The sequence below is a fragment of the Schistocerca cancellata genome, chromosome 12 (genome assembly GCF_023864275.1).
Source record: "Schistocerca cancellata isolate TAMUIC-IGC-003103 chromosome 12, iqSchCanc2.1, whole genome shotgun sequence".
Taxonomy (NCBI): domain Eukaryota; kingdom Metazoa; phylum Arthropoda; class Insecta; order Orthoptera; family Acrididae; genus Schistocerca; species Schistocerca cancellata.
This window is the reverse complement of record NC_064637.1, coordinates 164,285,736-164,305,038: the sequence shown is the minus strand read 5'-3', so window position 1 is coordinate 164,305,038 and position 19,303 is coordinate 164,285,736. Positions and strand designations below refer to the sequence as shown.

Genomic DNA, 19,303 nt, shown 5'->3' with positions numbered 1-19,303 from the left:
TGGACTCCAACTGGACAGTGGTGGACAATTTGTGATGGGACAGATCTTCCGTGGTATATAGTCACTGTAAAGAAACTTCTGAAATGATTCAGGAGACTGTCTGAGCAGCCCTCTTCAATTCTTTCAGATGATGCGGGTCATTTACTGCCTAGTACAGTCATCAGAGAATCAAAGCCAATTGCAAAATGATTTAGACAAGATATCAGTAAGGTGTGAAAGGTGGCAGCTGACCCTAAATAATGAAAAGTGTGCAGTAATTCACCCAAGTACTGAAAAGAATCCATTAAATTATAGCTACGTGATAAAGCGCACAAATTTAACAACTGTCAGTTTAACTAAATACCTGCGTATTACAATTACAAACAATTTAAATTCGAAGGATCACATATCTACATCTACATCCATACTCCGCAAGCCACCTGACGGTGTGTGGCGGAGGGTACCTTGAGTACTTCTATCGGTTCTCCCTTCTATTCTAGTCTCGTATTGTTCGTGGAAAGAAGGATTGTCGGTATGCCTCTGTGTGGGCTCTAATCTCTCTGATCTTATCCTCATGGTCTCTTCGCGAGATATACGTAGGAGGGAGCAATATACTGCTGGACTCTTCGGTGAACGTATGTTCTCGAAACTTTAACAAAAGCCCGTACCGAGCTACTGAGCGTCTCTCCTGCAGTGTCTTCCACAGGAGTTTATCTATCATCTCCGTGACGCTTTCGCGATTACTAAATGATCCTGTAACGAAGCGCGCTGCTCTTCATTGGATCTTCTCTATCTCTTCTATCAACCCTATCTGGTACGGATCCCACATTGCTGAGCAGTATTCAAGCAGTGGGTGAACAAGCGTATTGTAACCTACTTCCTTTGTTTTCGGATTGCATTTCCTTAGGATTCTTTCAATGAATCTCAGTCTGGCATCTGCTTTACCGACGATCAACTTTATATGATCATTCCATTTTAAATCACTCCTAATGCCTACTCCCAGATAATTTATGGAATTATCTGCTTCCAGTTGCTGACCTGCTATATTGTAGCTAAATGATAAGGGATCTTTCTTTCTATTTATTCGCAGCACATTACACTTGTCTACATTGAGATTGAATTGCCATTCCCTGCATCATGCGTCAATTGGCTGCAGATCCTCCTGCATTTCAGTACAATTTTCCATTGTTACAACCTCTCGATACACCACAGCATCATCTGCAAAAAGCCTCAGTGAACTTCCGATGTCATCCACAAGGTCATTTATGTATATTGTGAATAGCAACGGTCCTATGACACTCCCCTGCGGCACACCTGAAATCACTTTTACTTCGGAAGACTTCTCTCCATTGAGGACATGCTGCGTTCTGTTTCTAGGAACTCTTCAATAGAATCACACAATTGGTCTGATAGTCCATATGCTGTTACTTTGTTCATTAAACGACTGTAGGGAACTGTATCGAACGCCTTGCGGAAGTCAAGAAACACGGCATCTACCTGGGAACCAGTGTCTATGGCCCTCTGGGTCTCGTGGACGAATAGCGCGAGCTGGGTTTCACACGACCGTCTTTTTCGAAACCCATGCTGATTCCTACAGAGTAGATTTCTAGTCTCCAGAAAAGTCATTATACTCGAACACAATACGTGTTCCAAAATTCTACAACTGATCGACGTTAGAGATATAGTTCTATAGTTCTGCACATCTGTTCGACGTCTCTTCTTGAAAACGGGGATGACCTGTGCCCTTTTCTAATTCTTTGGAACGCTACGCTCTTCTAGAGACCTACGGTACACCGCTGCAAGAAGGGGGGCAAGTTCCTTCGCGTACTCTGTGTAAAATCGAACTGGTATCCCATCAGGTCCAGCGGCCTTTCCTCTTTTGAGCGATTTTAATTGTTTCTCTATCCCTCTGTCGTCTATTTCGATATCTACCATTTTTTCATCTGTGCGACAATCTAGAGAAGGAACTACAGTGCAGTCTTCCTCTGTGAAACAGCTTTGGAAAAAGACATTTAGTATTTCTGCCTTTAGTCTGTCATCCTCTGTTTCAGTACCATTTTGGTCACAGAGTGTCTGGACATTTTGTTTTGATCCACCTACCGCTTTGACATAAGACCAAAATTTCTTAGGATTTTCTGCCAAGTCAGTACATAGAACTTTACTTTCGAATTCATTGAACGCCTCTCGCATAGCCCTCCGCACACTACATTTCGCTTCGCGTAATTTTTGTTTGTCTGCAAGGCTTTGGCTTTGTTTATGTTTGCTGTGAAGTTCCCTTTGCTTCCACAGCAGTTTTCTAACTCGGTTGTTGTACCACGGTGGCTCTTTTCCATCTCTTACGATCTTGTTTGGTACATACTCATCTAACGCATATTGTACGATGGTTTTGAACTTTGTCCACTGATCCTCAACACTATTTGTACTTGAGACAAAACAGATTATGTTATGGGGAGAGCAAACTAAAGACTGTCTTTCATTGGCAAAACTCTTCTTCCTATGTGCTTTTAGAGATTGGAACAGTAGAGAAATAGTGTGAAAGTGATCCAATGAACTCTTTGACGGACAGTTAACAGACAGTTATATGTGAACTGCAGCGTAGTCACTAGATGTAGAAAGAAACAGAGGCAAGTCCATAAAATATACGGCTATAGATACAGAGATGCTGAATGAAACACATTTGGCAGTCAAAGCGAAATGTGTGAAGCCTTCAGTGACTACCACAGCAGAATGACGTCAACCGATCTTTCACAAAACCCAAAGAAATTCTGTTGAATGTAAAGGCAGTTAGTGGCACTGAAGTTAGTGTCTAGACCCTAGCAAATGAGATGGGAAGTGAAATTGAGGGTAGCAAAGCAAAATCAGAAATGCTGAACTCAATTTTGAAATGTTCCTTTACAAGGGAAAACCAAGTAATGCTGAAAAGATGAGTGAAATAGATATTAGTGTCAGCGGTGTTGAGGAACAGTTGTAATTGTTAAAACTGAACAAAGCCCTGGGCTCGGTGAAATCCCTATCAGATTGTACACCCAATTTGCGGCTGAATTAGCCCGTCTTCTAACTAAAATCTATCGAAAATCCGTCAAACAAAAAACCCTGCCCAGTAGCTGGTTAGAGCACACATTCCAACTGTCTACAAGAAAGGTAGCAGAAGTGATCCACAAAACTACTGACCAGTATCCTTCACATCCATTTGTTGTAGAATCTTATATCATATTCTGAGCTCAAAAATGATGAGGTATCTTGAGCAGAATGACCTCCTCCATCTCAACCAGCACCGATTTCAAAAACATCAATTACATAAAACCCAACTCGCACTTTTCCCAAATGACACACTGAAAGCTTTGGATCGAGGTCATCAGGTAGATGCAGTGTTTCTTGATTTTCCAAAAGCATCTAACTCCATAACACAACTAAATTTGTTATTAAATGTATGATTGTATGAGGTGTCAAGTGAAATTTGCGACTGGATTGAGTCTTTTTTAATATGTTGTTTTTCATGGAGAATCGTTGATGGATGTAGAAGTAACTTTGGGTGTGCTCCAAGGAAGTATGCTGGTACCCTTACTGTTCATATTGTGTGTTAGTGACCTTGCAGACAATATTAATAGAAACTTCAAACTTTTCACAGGTAATTCAGTTATTAAAATGAAGTGCTGTCTTCAAAAAGCTGCACAGATTTCAGACGATCTTTACAACATTCCAAAGTTGCATAAAGCCTACCAACTTGCTTTAAATGTTTAGAAACACAAAATTGTACCCTACACTTCACAAAATGAAAAAAAATTATCCTATGAATGTAATATTCTTGAGTCACCTTTGGAATCAGTTAACTCATATGAAGATGAGTCAAATGAAAACCTTAAATTTGTAATAACAAATCGAAGTTTCGTGCCGTTATCCTGTAAGTTGGTAAGTGTGCTACAAACAGCGTGCAGAATGGCCTGTAGATGGCAGCATAGTGCAGATGCACACATACCGTCACAGTAGCAGTATAAAGATAGCTGTCCCACTTGCGACTTGCACCAAGGAAGTACAGCGTTCTGTTATTCGCTTTTTGCGTAGTGAAGCTGTGACACTTACTGAAATTCATCAACGAATGAAGGTTCAGTACGGTGATGCATGTTTGTCACAGCAGCAAGTCTACGAATGGAGTGGGAAGTTCGCAAATGGTGTGACTTTAGTGGAAGATGCTCCTCATCCAGGTCAGGCACAACGAGTTGTGACGCCACAGAACATTGCAGCAGTTGAAGCCATAGTGAAGGAAAACCACCGCCGAGTGACATTGAATGACATTGCAGCTTGTTTACAGATTAGTCATGGGTCAGCACACCACAATGTGCATGATGTGCTCCAGTTTCACAAAGTGTCTGCAACATGGGTGCCACGGCAGCTAACTCCTGAAATGAGAGAACGACGTGTTCATGCTTGTGAAGAACTACTTCGGCGCTTCGAACGAGAAAGTGATGGCTTCCTTGCAAGAATCGTTACTGGGGATGAAACCTGGGTTCACTTCCACCAACTGGAAACGAAAAGAGCGAGCAAGGAATGGTGTCATTCCTCACCACCAAAACCAAAGAAGTTTAGAACAGAACCATCAGCAGGGAAGGTTATGCTGACACTCTTTTGGGACTAAAAAGGCGTCATTTTGGAGCATTACATGCCTAGAGGAACTACTGTCACCAGAGCATCATACACAGGTCTCCTAAAAAATCATCTGCGGCCTGCAATCAAATCAAAGCGACGTGGATTGCTGTCAGCAGGTGTCCTTTTGCAACATGACAATGCAAGGCCCCACACTGCCCGTACAGTAGTTGCAACAATCACAGGCCTGCATTTTGAGTGTCTTCCTCATCCACCATACTCACCAGATCTTGCCCCAAGTGATGTACATATGTTTGGACCACTCAGAGACGCAAAGGGAGGAAAGAAGTTCCGTTCTGATGAAGAGGTACGCCACGCGGTGCACGAGTGGTTGTGCGGTCTAACAAAAGAATTTTTTTCTAAAGGAACTTATGCACTTTGTAAGCGCTGGAGGACTTGCATTGAGCGTGGGGGAGATTATGTTGAAAAGTGATACAGCTTTGTACCACTTCTGCACAATAAATAATATTTAAAAAAATATTCAAGGTTTTCATTTGATTCACCCTCGCACAAGTTCATGGGTGTAACACTTAGTTATAGGGATATAGAATGGAATAATCACATACCCTCAGTCATGGGTGAAACTTGGGTACACTTCCGTTTGTTAGCAGAATACTACAGAAATGCATTTTATGGCTCATGGATTAAATCCTACGTAGCTGGAAGAAAGCAGAACGTCATTTTGAACGACTCTGAGGGGGTAATCTGTGTCATCTAGCTGGGGCTCTATTGGCTGTGGCGTTCCTCAGAGCTCTGCACGTGGCCCTCTTCTCTTCCTTATCTTTATCAATGACCTTCCTTTGCATACTAGCTTTAAAACTCACTTTACTCTTTTTGCTGATGACACCTCTATCTTCATCAACAGAACTCCCAACTTCAATCATGAGGAATCGGCAAATATTGTCTTTAGTGAAATATGTAATTGGTTTGTAAATAATGGGTTATCACTAAATGTTAATAAGGCCCAGTTTTTGCATTTCCAAGCAAGGAAAAAAGTTGAGGATCAATTAAGTATTACGTTGAATGGTAGTGAGTTACAAGTTGAGTCAACCAACTTTCTGGGTGTAAACACTGACAAGAGTCTAAAATAGTCTGAACATATTTTGCACCTCCACAAAAAACTCAGCTCAGCAACATTTGCTGTTTATATTATTTCCACTGTATGTGACAGACACACCATAAAAACTGCTTATTTTAGTTATTTCCATGCATTATTGCTGTATCATACCATTTTCTGGGGGTAATCATCCACTATCCAAAAAAATATTCATTGCCCAAAAGAGAGTTATTAGGATAATGACCAGAGTCCAGCCTTGACATTGTTGTAGGAACCTTTCCAGAAAATTAGGGTTACTGACCACTGCATGCCAATATATTTCCTCCCTGTTATGTTTCATTGGTAAAAATGGACAATCGTACAAAACCAATGATTCATACCATACCCACAATACTGGGAGGAAGATGGACCTCCATTATGAATAAAAAAACCTTACTATTGTACAAAAAGGAGTCCATTACATGAGCTGGAAAGTGTTCAATGCTCTCCCAGCATCACTGAAATTACTTATCCACGAGCTTCCCAAATTTAAACAACAGCTCAAACAGTATTTATTTGATAATTCCTTCTATTTGGTAGAAGGATATTTCAGTAGAGTTAACTGTAACTGATTTTTTCATTTACTAATTTGATGTGCTATTGTGCATTACGATACTCACAATCACTGTTAACATTACTGTGTCTTTCATTTAGCTATTAAGATCTACCATATTTTTAATGTAATTTTTTATATACCTATTAATGTGTATTTTGTCTTACACCAGATATCCTCTTGCAAGAGGTACTATTATGTATTCCTTTCGTATTATTTGTAATAATTCTGACACGTCCTACATCCATGCGAATGCCTTACAGTATTCGATTTATGGGATATAAATAAATAAATAAAATAAATCTACAAAGGAGATTGCTTCCATATCACTCGTGCAATCCATCCTAGAATATTGACCAAGTTTGTGGGACTCATACAAAAGAGGAATAACAGGGCATATTGAACATGCACAGAGACGGGCAGCACAAATGATCAAGGATTTTTTGACCTGTGATAGAGAGTCACAGAGATGTTGAAAGAACCAAACTGCTGGACTCTTTAAGATAGATGTAAACTATCCTAAGGAAGCATGCACAGAAACAGTTAAACAATCATTCTTCCCACACTCCATATGTGAATGGAATGGTAAGAAGCCCTAATAACTGTTACAGCACCAGCACTCCACAGTGATTCACAGAGTATAGATGTAGATGTGAAATACTTTTCAGGTGTCTGCTGACTGTTACCCAAATATTACAGCAGTTATTCACTTTATTTTGTATGTTTCTACCACAATCACGTGTTATATAACAACCAAGAAGTGTGAAGTGATTGACTCATTCTATTATTTTAATGCAAATGACAGTTTTCGGTGTTTACCTGTCACACTTTATCCAGTTCATAAATGGCTATCTGCAAGTAATTTTCTATCCTAGATATCAGCATGAGGTTATCAGTGTAAGGAACCAATTTTAATACTGACATACCATACAGCTCGACCCACAGTGATTACTTTGAAATTCCCTTTGTTGATGTAGATATTAGAATAACATTTATTCATCCTTCAGTCATTTCATACTCTGGTACAGGCAACTCACTTCTAAAGAAATACATGAGAACAAAATATTCTTAATTGAATACAACAACAAAAAAATAGGGTTAAAGGGTTCAGTTGAAGAAGCAAAAAAATATGTTAAAAATGTCATTCCCCAGGACTTCAGGCCTATAGAAATGGCACCAACATCCCCCACTGAAATTAAGGGAACTATAAATATACTGAAAAACAAGAGCTCATGTGGTGTTGATGGAGTCTCTAACAGAATCTTGATGTGTTGTTTTAATTTAGTAAGTGGAGTCCTTAGCGATATAATGCTTTGCTGGCACAGGGAATTTTTCCTGACAGATTACAATACACAATCGTCAAACCTCTTCATAAGAAAGGGGACAAGAGTGACTTGAATAATTATAGACCAGTCTCATTGCTGACTTTATTTTCTAAAATATTCGACAAAGTTATGTATTCAAGAGTAGTCACACATTTAAGTAAAAATAATTTACTCAACATGTCACAATTTGGACTTCGGAAGGGTTACTTGACTGAGAATGCTATCTACACACTTATCCATCAAATAGTACAAGCCGCAAATAACAAATTATTGCCAGTTGGTATTTTTTGTTATCTCTCCAAGGCATTGGACTGTGTGGATCATGTCACACTCTTAGAAGAACTCAGGTTTTATGGAATTGAAGGCTACACACACACACACACACACACACACACACTCCGTTTGAATCATACTTAATGAACAGAAAGCAAAATGTTGTGCTGAATAGCACAAATAATGTTGGGAGGGTGGTAAATTCTAGTGAATGGGGAGTTACCACAAAGGGAGTACCATAGGGTTCAATTTTAGATCCTCTGTTGTTTCTTATTCATGTGAATGACCTCCCACTTAACGTTCAGCAAGTGGAACTGGTACTTTTTGCAGATGACAAGAGTGTTATAATAAATCCCATTCCAGAAAAAGCAGCTGAAGATATTGTTAAGGATGTCTTTCAAAGAATTATTAAGTGGTTCTCAGAAAATGGACTCCCTTAATTTTGAAAAAAAAAAAAAAACTCACTACATCCAGTTCTGTACACCAAATATAGTCGTACCAACAATTGATGTACCATATGAACAGGGCTGAGTTAAAAGGGTAGATTTCTCCAAATTTTTGGGTGTTCACATTGATGACAACTTGAACTGGAAGAAGCATATTACTGAGCTTCTCAAACAACTAAATTCAGCTTCTTTCACTCGTTGTATAATCGCTAGTCTTTGCATATTTCCACTCAATAATGTCTTATGAAATAGTTTTCTGGGGTAACTCACCACTTAGACATAAAGTATTGATTGCACAAAAGAGAGCAGTGAGAATAATTAGTGGTGTTCACCCAAAGACGTCATGTAGGCACCTTTTCAAGGAGTTAGGTATTTTAACTGCACCATCAGACCACATATATTCACTAATGAAATTCATTACAAATAATCCATCTCAATTCGGGAAGAACAGTGATGTTCATACAAACAACACTAGAGGGAAAAATGACCCTTCCTATTCATTACTGAAGTTGTCAGTGGCTCAAAAAGGAGTACATTATTCAGCAAAAAAATCTTTGATCATTTGCTCAACAACATAAAGTGTGTGGCAGGTAGCATATCAAGTTTTAAATCTAGCTTAAAAACATTTCTTTTGTCAATTCCGTCTACTCCATGGATGAGTTTCAGAAATGGCAAAAAAATGAAAATTTGTACCTCTACATGCAGTTTCATGTGTAAAACTAAAAATTTCAGTAATATTAATATTAGCACTATTCGTGTGTGTGTGCGTGTGTGTGTGCGTGTGTGTGTGTATCTCTGACATCATATCGATAAAATAATCGTGAAAATGATCTATGGAACATGACGTAACTAAACTATAGCTAAACTAAACTAAACTAAACAGGTGTTGGTGTACGAGACCAGACATTTTCTCATTGGGGGCACAGTAATTTCCCTCATCCTTTAGAGAGAGAGAGAGAGAGAGAGAGAGAGAGAGAGAGAGAGAGAGAGAGAGAGAGAGAGAGAGAGAGAGAGGGGGGGGGAGTGTGAGTGTGAGTGAGTGGAGAAGTTCTGGGATGGATCTAAGGTTTTGAGGAGAGACTGGAGATCCTGTTGGATTTCTGGAAGGAGTAAAGGTTGGGACCAGTTTTTAGGTGATGGTATGTGTTTCTTTCCATGGATTTAATGGTCATTTCCACATTGAGGGATTTGGGGAATGATGGTCATGCCACGGTTGGGAACGAGGAGTGAACTGAGTCAGGTGGGGTTCAATATTAATTTTGGATTGCTGGCAAAATAGTGTTTCCACTGCAGGTATTCTGCCGCCCGCCAAACACACACAATACCCTTGTCCATCCCTACTCTAGGCCTTGCTCCCAGCGCGTTACCTCGTGTCTCATATTATATACAAGATCTGATCTGTACATCCTCCCATCATCACCTACTCCAGTCTGATCACAGGCATCTCCTACCTGCTATAGCAGTCAGGTGATCTACAAACTATGCTGCAACCACTGTGCTGCTTTCTACATGGAGATGACAGCTAACAATCTGTCTTGCTGCACGAATGGCGACTGATAAAGTGTGGGCAAAAGACAGCTGGACAACCCAGTTGCTGAATATGCTGCGTCTCTCCAATGACTACTCAGCCTGTGTTGTCTGGATCCTTCCCACCAACACTATGAATTAATGCAGGAGGGAACTCTCCCTGCAATACATCCTGTGTTCCTGTAACCCTCCTGGCCTCAACCTTCACTAGACCCTTTCCTCAATGTACCTATCCCCTTCCCTACTCCCTCCAGCAAAAGACACCCTTCTATTCAACCAACATATGCACTAATCCTTTTGTCGTTCTATACTTCTCTCCTTTTCTGCTCCCATGCCCCCCCCTCCCGTCCCCAATCCTCTGAGTGGACATAGCAGCCCTATACTGTCCCCACCACATCCCTGCACACTCCGACAAACACCACAGCTTCCCCTATCCCTCCCTGCTACCCCCCATCCACAACTGTTGCATCCTCCTTACCACCACCACTGGATTAATGTTCCCACCATGTGCAGTTATGACACAGCCCGGCCACAGTGGCGTGTGTGACTTGTGCTTTGTGTGTGTGTGTGTGTGTGTGTGTGTGTGGCGGGGGGGGGGGGGGGGGGGCACTCGGGTGCGCATGCGTTTGTGCCTGGAAGAGTCAAGATTTTAAATCCTTTAAAAATGTCACTGCACAATTCCCTAATGATAACCACCTTCAATTTACTGATTTTAAAATTTCCCCAGCAAAATTTTTATGGGTTATCAGTCTTCTGACTGGTTTGATGCGGCCTGCCACAAATTCCTTTCCTGTGCCATCCTTTTCATCTCAAGAGATCAATTACAATTTATGCCCTCAATTATCTGCTGTAGTAATTCCAACCTCTTTCTTCCTCTACAGGTTTTGGCCTCTACAGCTGACTCTCCTACCAGGGAAGTTATTCCCGATTGTCTCAACAGATGCCCTATCATCCTGTCCCTTCTTTTTGTCAGAGTTTTCCACATATTGCTTTCCTTGACAGTTCTGTGTAGAAGCTCCTTAATCCTTAGCTTGTCAGTCCACATAATTTTCAACATTTGTCTGTAGCATTACATCTGAAATGCTTCAATCTCTTCTGTTCCAATTTTCGCATAGTCCATGTTTCATTACCATACAGTGCTGTGCTCCTAACGTACGTTTTCAGAACTTCTTCCTCACAGTAAGGCCTGTGTTTGATGTGAGCAGACTTCTCTCGGCCAGGAATGCCCTTTCTACCAGTGCTAGTCCGCTTTTTTTGTCCTCCTTGCTCAGTTATTTTGCTGCCTGTAGTTGAGTCAGTGTTATGTTGATTCCTGGCAGTTGAAATGGGCCAGAAACAGCAGCTCCTCGTACCTAACTCGACCAGTTTCGTAACATGACTTTGTAAATGTCTCTGTGGCAGCACCTCAGTGCTGTAACATCTCTGTAGGAAGGTACTGTCTATGCCTACAGTGGTTCACAGTTGATAGCCGGTATCGGCACTACGAGCTGTCGGGGATCTACTTACACCATCTCGACTATAGGCAGCAGAATTCCTTAACTTCCTCTAGTAAGCACATAATAATATTTCATTGTTAGTAATCCAACCTTTTCTGAATAGTTCAATACGTTATTCCCCTCTTAAATTATCATTGAGACTACTTTGTAGATACTATGTGTAAGATGTTTGTACAGTATTATGGCACCCTGATTAGAGTATTATATTGCTTGTGCTATTAAACAGAGTAGGAGATAAATCACACCCTTGTGTCACTCATCTGTTTGTTGGGAACAGTCTGTCGATTTTCCTTCTACACTCTGACCGATGTTTCACCGAGATATGTGGTCGGGACCAGCTGCCAGCCAATCTCAGTTGTTTCCTGAGCACTGCGTACTCACTGTGTTGCTTCCTCTGTAGGTACATGCTCAGCTTTCTCAAGTGCAGCTGGCTTCCCACTGGTAACACTGACCCCCCCCCCCCCCCACTCCCACCCCACCACCATTGGAATATGTCAATCACAAAGTTGTTTTAATCTGAATATGATCTCCACTCTGTGGGCATATCTTTAGAAGCCTTTTCTCCTCCTCCTCAGCATATTGCTTTCATGTTCTTTATAGTAGTTGTCGGATGTTTTCTGCTGCACGTCACTTGATGCCAGATGCCGTGCCGCCTCGGTGTTGCAGCTGCAGTCGCAGGAGGAGTACGCCCGCTTCCAGAGGGCGCTGTGGCAGATCGTGCGCCAGGTGCGGCCCGAGCAGGTGCAGGGGAACCCCCGGCTGGCGCGCGCGGTGCGCCTCCTGTCCGTGATGGGGCCGTCCGCACTGCCCCCGGAGCTCCTCGACAGGGTGAGCTGGCACAGCTGCGTGTGTAGAGAACAGCACTTCTCGAGCTACACACTTCTGTAGTCAATGTTAGGTGGCAGAAAGTGTGTCGCCACTGAACAGTTGATGACTGGAAAAGGTGTCCCAGAAATATACAAATAACCTTTAGGAACAGGTTCCGTATGTCAAAACAAGAAAAAAGTCTAGTAAACATGGGCTCCAAAATGCACACCTTAAGAGCTACGTGCACTTGTTCATCTTCGATAGTACGAAACGGATCTCTTCTACTGCAAGGACTTGGCTTTCAATATTTAGGAAGGAGGTAGTGGAGACCAAATTGAGAAAAAAATGACCAGCAGGCACGGTGTCTAAAATGTACTGTTTAAGCTTTATGAGCACTTGTTCTTCTTCACTAGTGTGAAACACATCTCTTCTACTGAACAAGTGGCTCTGAGCACTATGGGGCTTAACATCACAGGTCATCAGTCCCCTAGAACTTAGAACTACTTAAACCTAACTAACCTAAGGACATCACACACATCCATGCCCAAGTCAGGATTTGAACCTGTGACTTTAGCGGTCGCATGATTCTGGACTGAAGCGCCTAGAACCGCTCGGCCACCAGCGGCCGGCTACTGAACAAATGTTCATAGCTCTTAAGGTAAACATTTTAGATCCCTTGTTTACTAGACAATTCATTTTCTTGTTTTGGTGTAAGGAACCTGTCCCTAAATCTTGTCAGCATTTTTTTTTTGAGAACACCCTGTATACTCTATGGCAATATGATGGAAGGGCTCAGGGTTACCAAATGCCTAGAGAATGTTAGCTACCATCACATGCACCACTCTGGTGCTGTCTTTCACCATTAGGGTGTGGTCCTTTTATTGTGCTTAAGAAAAGATAAAAGCGGAAAGACAAGTACACACTTTGTGGTAGTGTGTATACAGCATATAGCAGAGGAACAGTTCAGAGACGGTGATTGTATGAGAATGACAATGCACCCTGTCTTAAAGCACCATCTGTAAGGCACTTAAAGCACCATCTGTAAGGCAATAGTTTGTGGAAAACATCAACCTGAAGTGGACTGGTCCACCTAGAGTTCCGATAAAACAGCATCTGTGAGGCAATCGTTTTGTGGACATTCATATTCCTGAAATGGACTGGCAACGAAACACCTCTGCCGTGGCTTAGAACATTGACTACATTCGAGATCGTAGTGCCCAACATCACTACTTTCTGTGGTTTTGGTTCTTCAGGGAGAATGGACTGCCATTCCTGACTCAGACATCTCACTGGAAGTGTCCCCAGCTAAGTTCACACTGTTACGAAGGCAGAGGGTGAATGCAAACCATTTTACTGTCCAGATAGCTTTGGTCAGTAAGTGTAGTTTACAATAAATTGCAATTCCAAGTAATATAGCTTTTAAAAAGTGTTCTTCCAAATATTTGAGAACAACATGTGTCATATAATTTATTTAAGACTCATAATAGCTACAAGCTCTCACAGCTTTGACAGTGTCTTAAGTTATAACATATAAAATTTAACTGTGTGCTCATCTTTACCAGTATTTTACTTAGCACTATGAACACAGGTCAGTAGGTTTTGACTACATGAGTGAGTAGATGAGTCACTTCTGCTTCCATTCCAGAAATCATTATTTGTATTAAGCAGCTTGTAATTCTCCAGAATTTCACGTCAGTTTTCAGATTCTCATTTTTAGTGCTACTCTCTTCTCCAAAAATTGACTTAAGAATTTGGATCTACTCCTGCCAACATCACACTCTGCCACTTGCAGTATGCCAGGCTTTCCTATTTCCCTAATGGGGGTGTTAGGCATAGGCCATGAAACAGTCCAGTAGTCATTCAGCAACTTTCGTATCTTGCTAGGTTTCTTGCTTCTCTTACTTTTTCTCACGGTTGCTGTATAATATCAATGTTGCCAAGGATCCTACTATTCAGTACCTCAGTGACAGAGCTTCACACTCACGGACTTCAATCCGTTGAGTTGAAGATGCTGAAAGTGATTTTCCTTGTTCCAGTGGAATAACACACACAATAAAATCTGAACGTCAATGCTGTAACGATTTCTTTGGTGTCGCGGAGGTCACGTGCACTTCGTGACTTTCACTTGCAGCCCTACTGTGGAGAAAACGACTCCACCCAGCAGGTACAGGCACCAATCCATGGCCTGCTTCACCAACAGCAAGGTATAAATACAAATTCCATCTGCACAAACCATCAGAATGCCTCCCAAAAGTTTGGTGCTTCCTACTTGCTACCTACTTTAACTCGCGAACATCTTTCATCAGCCAGTGAATATCGAGCATGTTGAACATCACATTTTATGAAAGGCATGTTACACATAAGGTTCACCTCCAGTTTCTTTCATTTGTAGGTGAGTCTTGAGCATCTAGTATCCCATAGTCTTCTGGTACTTCACTAATATTCATTTAACTTTGACAGACACAAGTGAACTCATCAAAATAAGTTGCTTGTCAGACTCAAATTATCAGCATCTACCACTCTCAGCAGACAAAGTTGATGGAAGAGCTTGTCTTTCAACTGAGGTGTCATTTTCTTTAGATGGTATTTCAGCAACTACTAGTCTTCTTCAGGTGTCAAGCACCGAGTTTGTTCCTCACTGTTAGGTCTCCAACCAAAGTGTGAACCGTTTGTTACTCTAGATGCTGTCTCCCACTGCTGTCAAAGAATAAAGCACTCTCACAGAAATTTAAGACAAAAAATGTTTAAAGTGAGATAGGTATATTAATTGCTACAATAGAGCAGTTCATCTCATTCACAGTTTGGTTGGAATCCAAATTGTGAGCAGCGACCTCGTACTAGACAGCTGAGGAAGAAAATGAGACGTAGTTGAAATATTGCGGGTAGAAAATAGCAACTCGACTCCAAACCCAAAATCATTAGTTTCACCTGTGCAGCATGAAAGATCACATCACCTGCTGTCCACATACCTTAGTGGCTTTCATTTTCATGAGTGGAATGGTATGTACTGCTCTGACTCTCATATTGGCTTTACAAGTCATTTGACATACTCCACTAATGAATTTATACTTTTTGTCATGCAGTACAACCGAATCATCAGGGAGATGTTGGCAGTGTACGAAACAGCGACCATTTGTGCGTACAAAGACGCATTCCTCTGCAATCTTCGCCTGGACCCAGGTTTGTGAAATTGTATTATGTTACCTCACCATCACTGAGCTTTTACATTAGTTATTTTCCTTTAATAGTAAAAATACTTCTACTACTACTGCTACTACTACTAAATAATAATAATAATAATAATAATAATAATAATAATAATAATAATAATCAATGATTAAATTTTGGAACCATTCCTCATAAAAACAGGCTTAAGACAAGGTGACTGCCTATCACCATTACTGTTCAACTGTGCACTAGAATACATAATGAGAAAATGGTACAAGGACAATCCAAAGATGATAAGAATTGGAAGTGCAAAAGATGATATTAGCTTAAACTGCTTGGGATTCGCTGATGATCTTGCTCTTGTAGCCAACACCGTTCAAGAAGCCAGGCAACAAGTGAAATCACTACAAGAAATAGCAGAGAAAGTAGGCCTTAGAATATCATTTGAAAAAACGGAGATTATGCTAACTGATCCACCACTTGCAAACAAAATTACAATAGGCGAACAGGAAATCAAAATTGTTGATAAATTTAAATATTTAGGCGAAATAATAACATAAATGAGAAGCCATCATGGCAGAATAGAATAAAAAAACTGAACTACCCAAATTACATTACCAAAACTACATACAACAAAAAAAGCCTATCTATAAATGCAAAATTAAAACACTTTAAAACAGTTACACAACCAGAAATAACGTATGCAGCTGAAACTATCTTCAAAACAACTAATACAGCAGAAATTGACAGAATACTAAATATAGAAAGAAGAATAATTAGGACATGTATAAATAAACAGTATAAAATAAATGGACATTGGAGAATAGCATCAAATGAAACAGTATATAAGAAAATAGAACCAGTCATGAGCACGATCAGGAAGAAACGCATCTCATTCTTCGGACATCTGATGAGAACTCCAGAAAACAGAATTAGTAAAAAAGTAATACAAAAATTGTGGAATAGCAAGAGTGACATTAAATGGATCACAGAAATTAAGGAAGATATAAAAGAACTCCAAATTGCAGCAGATGACCAAAAAAACAAGACAGAGAAAACCAGAATACTGCAAGACCCGCAAACCAGACTGCAAATTAAAATCAATAAAAGGAGTACAGGAAGAGTGGTCTCAGATGAAGAAAATATCTGAAAGAATGAAGAAATATTGGGCAGACAGAAGAGCAAAACACCTTTCATATAAGAATAGACTCTAATAATTATATTACCTAAATGTCATATTAAGTTATTGTTGAGCCAAGTTGTATCTCTGTGTAACAACTTGTTTACAACTTTGTATTTTTGACTAGAGTGGTCCAATGAAGGCCATAAAATAAATAAAAAAATTTTAAAAAAATCAATGAGTAAAAGAATTAAGCTTCTCTGCTAGTGTTGTCTTCAGAGATGTGAACTGTTGGAGCTTCCTTTCTATTTTCTATTTTTTGCTAGGTATGGAGTAAGCAGTGACATTCTATTGACTAGTGTCATATACTGAAAAAAAATTTTTTTTTTGTTATTTTCGAGCATATACTGGGTACATAGTGATGTTGAACAACAGTTAGCTTGTCATCACAATCACACTTCAGTAAAAAAAAAAGTGGAATGTGTCTGTACAACCATTTTCAAATGTGAAAAAATGACCTGAGGGTGGTCTTACAGACAGAAACTGGTTATCTTTTAACTGGCGCGTACCCTGTATCAAATTATTTGTAATTAAACACGGATTCTGGCCAGTGTGCCTGGATAACATTAGTCAGCTACATAATGTGGAATTCTCTCTCTGTTTTCACCCAGATCTGACCCTGATCATGGCACGCAGCAGGGACTGGGATGAACTGCAGTATGTCTGGAAGGAGTACCACGACAAGACCGGCATGAAAGTGCGTGACCTGTTCGAGCAGCTGGTGGATGTCAGTAATGAAGCGGCCAGGGTCAACAGTAAGTATGCGGCACACGCCAGAAAGGAACAGGCTGTCAGATACAACCAGAATTTTACTATCTCAATACATTATACAAAACCTTGGACTTAAGGTTCAGAAGAGTTGTTAATTTAAGTATTAAAGCTGGAACACATCACAGTGTCAAAATTTTAATGAATTTTAATAACTAAAATTTTATAACATCACTCTACAAAGATAGTGCTGTCATCATTTTAGAAATTAGTAACCGAATAATAGCACGTTTGCACAAGTATGACATGTAATATTCTTTTCAACAAACCTAGTTCCAGACTGACAAATTTTCCCCTTTTTAATCCATTATAAAATTCTTTGTTGTGTCCTGTGAAGTATGTATTGCAACGCTCAAATTAGGTATAACACATCTTTACTGAAAACAAAATTAGCATTCTGTAAGCACAGACTGAACTGTCCAGTGGTTGACAAAACCAAACAATAATAGTTTCCAATTGAAACCAATAAAAGTCCAAGCACAACCACTTTATTGTGTGTGTGCACTGCAATTATAGTATTACGAACAGTTACAAATAAGGCTTACGTGGTGGAAACCACATGCTTTTCAATTATAAGCACTGTACAAAAATTTTATATCAGCGAGTGAAGTGCAAGTAACAGACTGTAATGCAATAATTGGAAGGCACGGTAGTCACTATCCAAACGCACATCCAAACCAGACCAGGTAAACAGCAGCAGTGATCACAGTTCATCTTGTGGAGACAGAGTCAGATAATAGTGGCTAGTGAAGGAGAAACAGAACAAGCCAGCCACCTGATAGATTTGTACTGGCACACAATGGAGTTCCACATGATGGACATGTGATACTAGCAGCTGCCCCACCAGAGGTGCCCATACCAGAAGTTGACGATGTTTCATATATCGATACATCTGTATCTTTCATTTGTGTCTCACAGGGGACTGGGTGGGGGGAGGCGAAGGCTGGGGAGGGGAGGGAGGGTTGCTAAAGTTTACACAGAGAGGTTTAATCTGAGAGAGGGAAACATGAAATTCTTTAATGTATGTTATAGTACACCTAACAAAAGTGATTTCCTAACAAATAATTCTGAATTGTTATGTTTAAAGATAAACAGTCCATAAATTTAAATATGTAGAATAGAAAAATATCTGTGATGCAAAAAGTGAGAGCCAGAGTTGCAACTAAACTGCATGTTTATTTAGTTGGTGACCAGTTTTGAGTTATGCCCATTCTCAAACCAACCATTGTTTGTTGTTGTGGTCTTCAGTCCTGAGACTGGTTTGATGCAGCTCTCCATGCTACTCTATCCTGTGCAAGCTTCTTCAAATCCTAGTACCTACTGCAACCTACATCCTTCTGAATCTGCTTAGTGTATTCATCTCTTGGCCTCCCTCTACGATTTTTACCCTCCATGCTGCCCTCCAATACTAAATTGGTGATACCTTGATGCCTCAGAACATGTCCTACCAACTGATCCCTTCTTCTAGTCAAGTTGTGCCACAAACTCCTCTTCTTCCCAATTCTATTCAATACCTCCTCATTAGTTATATGATCAACCCATCTAATCTTCAGCATTCTTCCGGTTGTCATGTAAAATGTCCATCAAAACAACAATAAACAAAGTGTTTACATAAGTGTATGGTCCCAAATAACTTCAGTAAATAATCGGCCCCCAATGAAGGTGGCATAACCTCTGAATTAGTAAAAAGTGGTGGAGATGCTGCAATAAATGAACTGCATTCGGCTGTAAAACTAGACTAATAATCACCATTTACAAGAAAGGAGATACAACAGTGGCAAAAACTGTGGAGGTAGGCCTATAGCATTACTAAGCATGGCTTATACAAATTTCACAAGAATATTAAATGAAAGTATGCAGATATGCACTGAAGGCATACTTGAAGAACGTTCGTGTGGTTTTCAAACAGACAGAGGAACAAGTGATGGGAAAGTTCTAAAAGCATAATATAGATCTGCACTTCCTATTCATTGATTTGAAGCAAGTCTTTGTAACAGCATAAATCATCAAGAATTATAAGGAGTGCTGAGAGAAGTGGTACCTA

At 40.2% G+C, this 19,303-nt stretch overlaps 1 protein-coding gene across 2 annotated transcripts in view; it reads left to right on the top strand.

The window, feature by feature from the left end:
* Nucleotides 1-19,303, top strand: part of LOC126109791 (angiotensin-converting enzyme-like) — a 267,091-nt gene that overhangs the window by 169,279 nt on the left and 78,509 nt on the right. For both annotated transcript variants that reach the window (XM_049914847.1, XM_049914848.1), the window contains exons 4-6: nucleotides 12,003-12,164; nucleotides 15,227-15,323; nucleotides 17,103-17,246. In XM_049914847.1, the coding sequence (XP_049770804.1) occupies nucleotides 12,003-12,164; nucleotides 15,227-15,323; nucleotides 17,103-17,246 (403 nt within the window). The remainder of the gene's footprint in view (nucleotides 1-12,002; nucleotides 12,165-15,226; nucleotides 15,324-17,102; nucleotides 17,247-19,303) is intronic.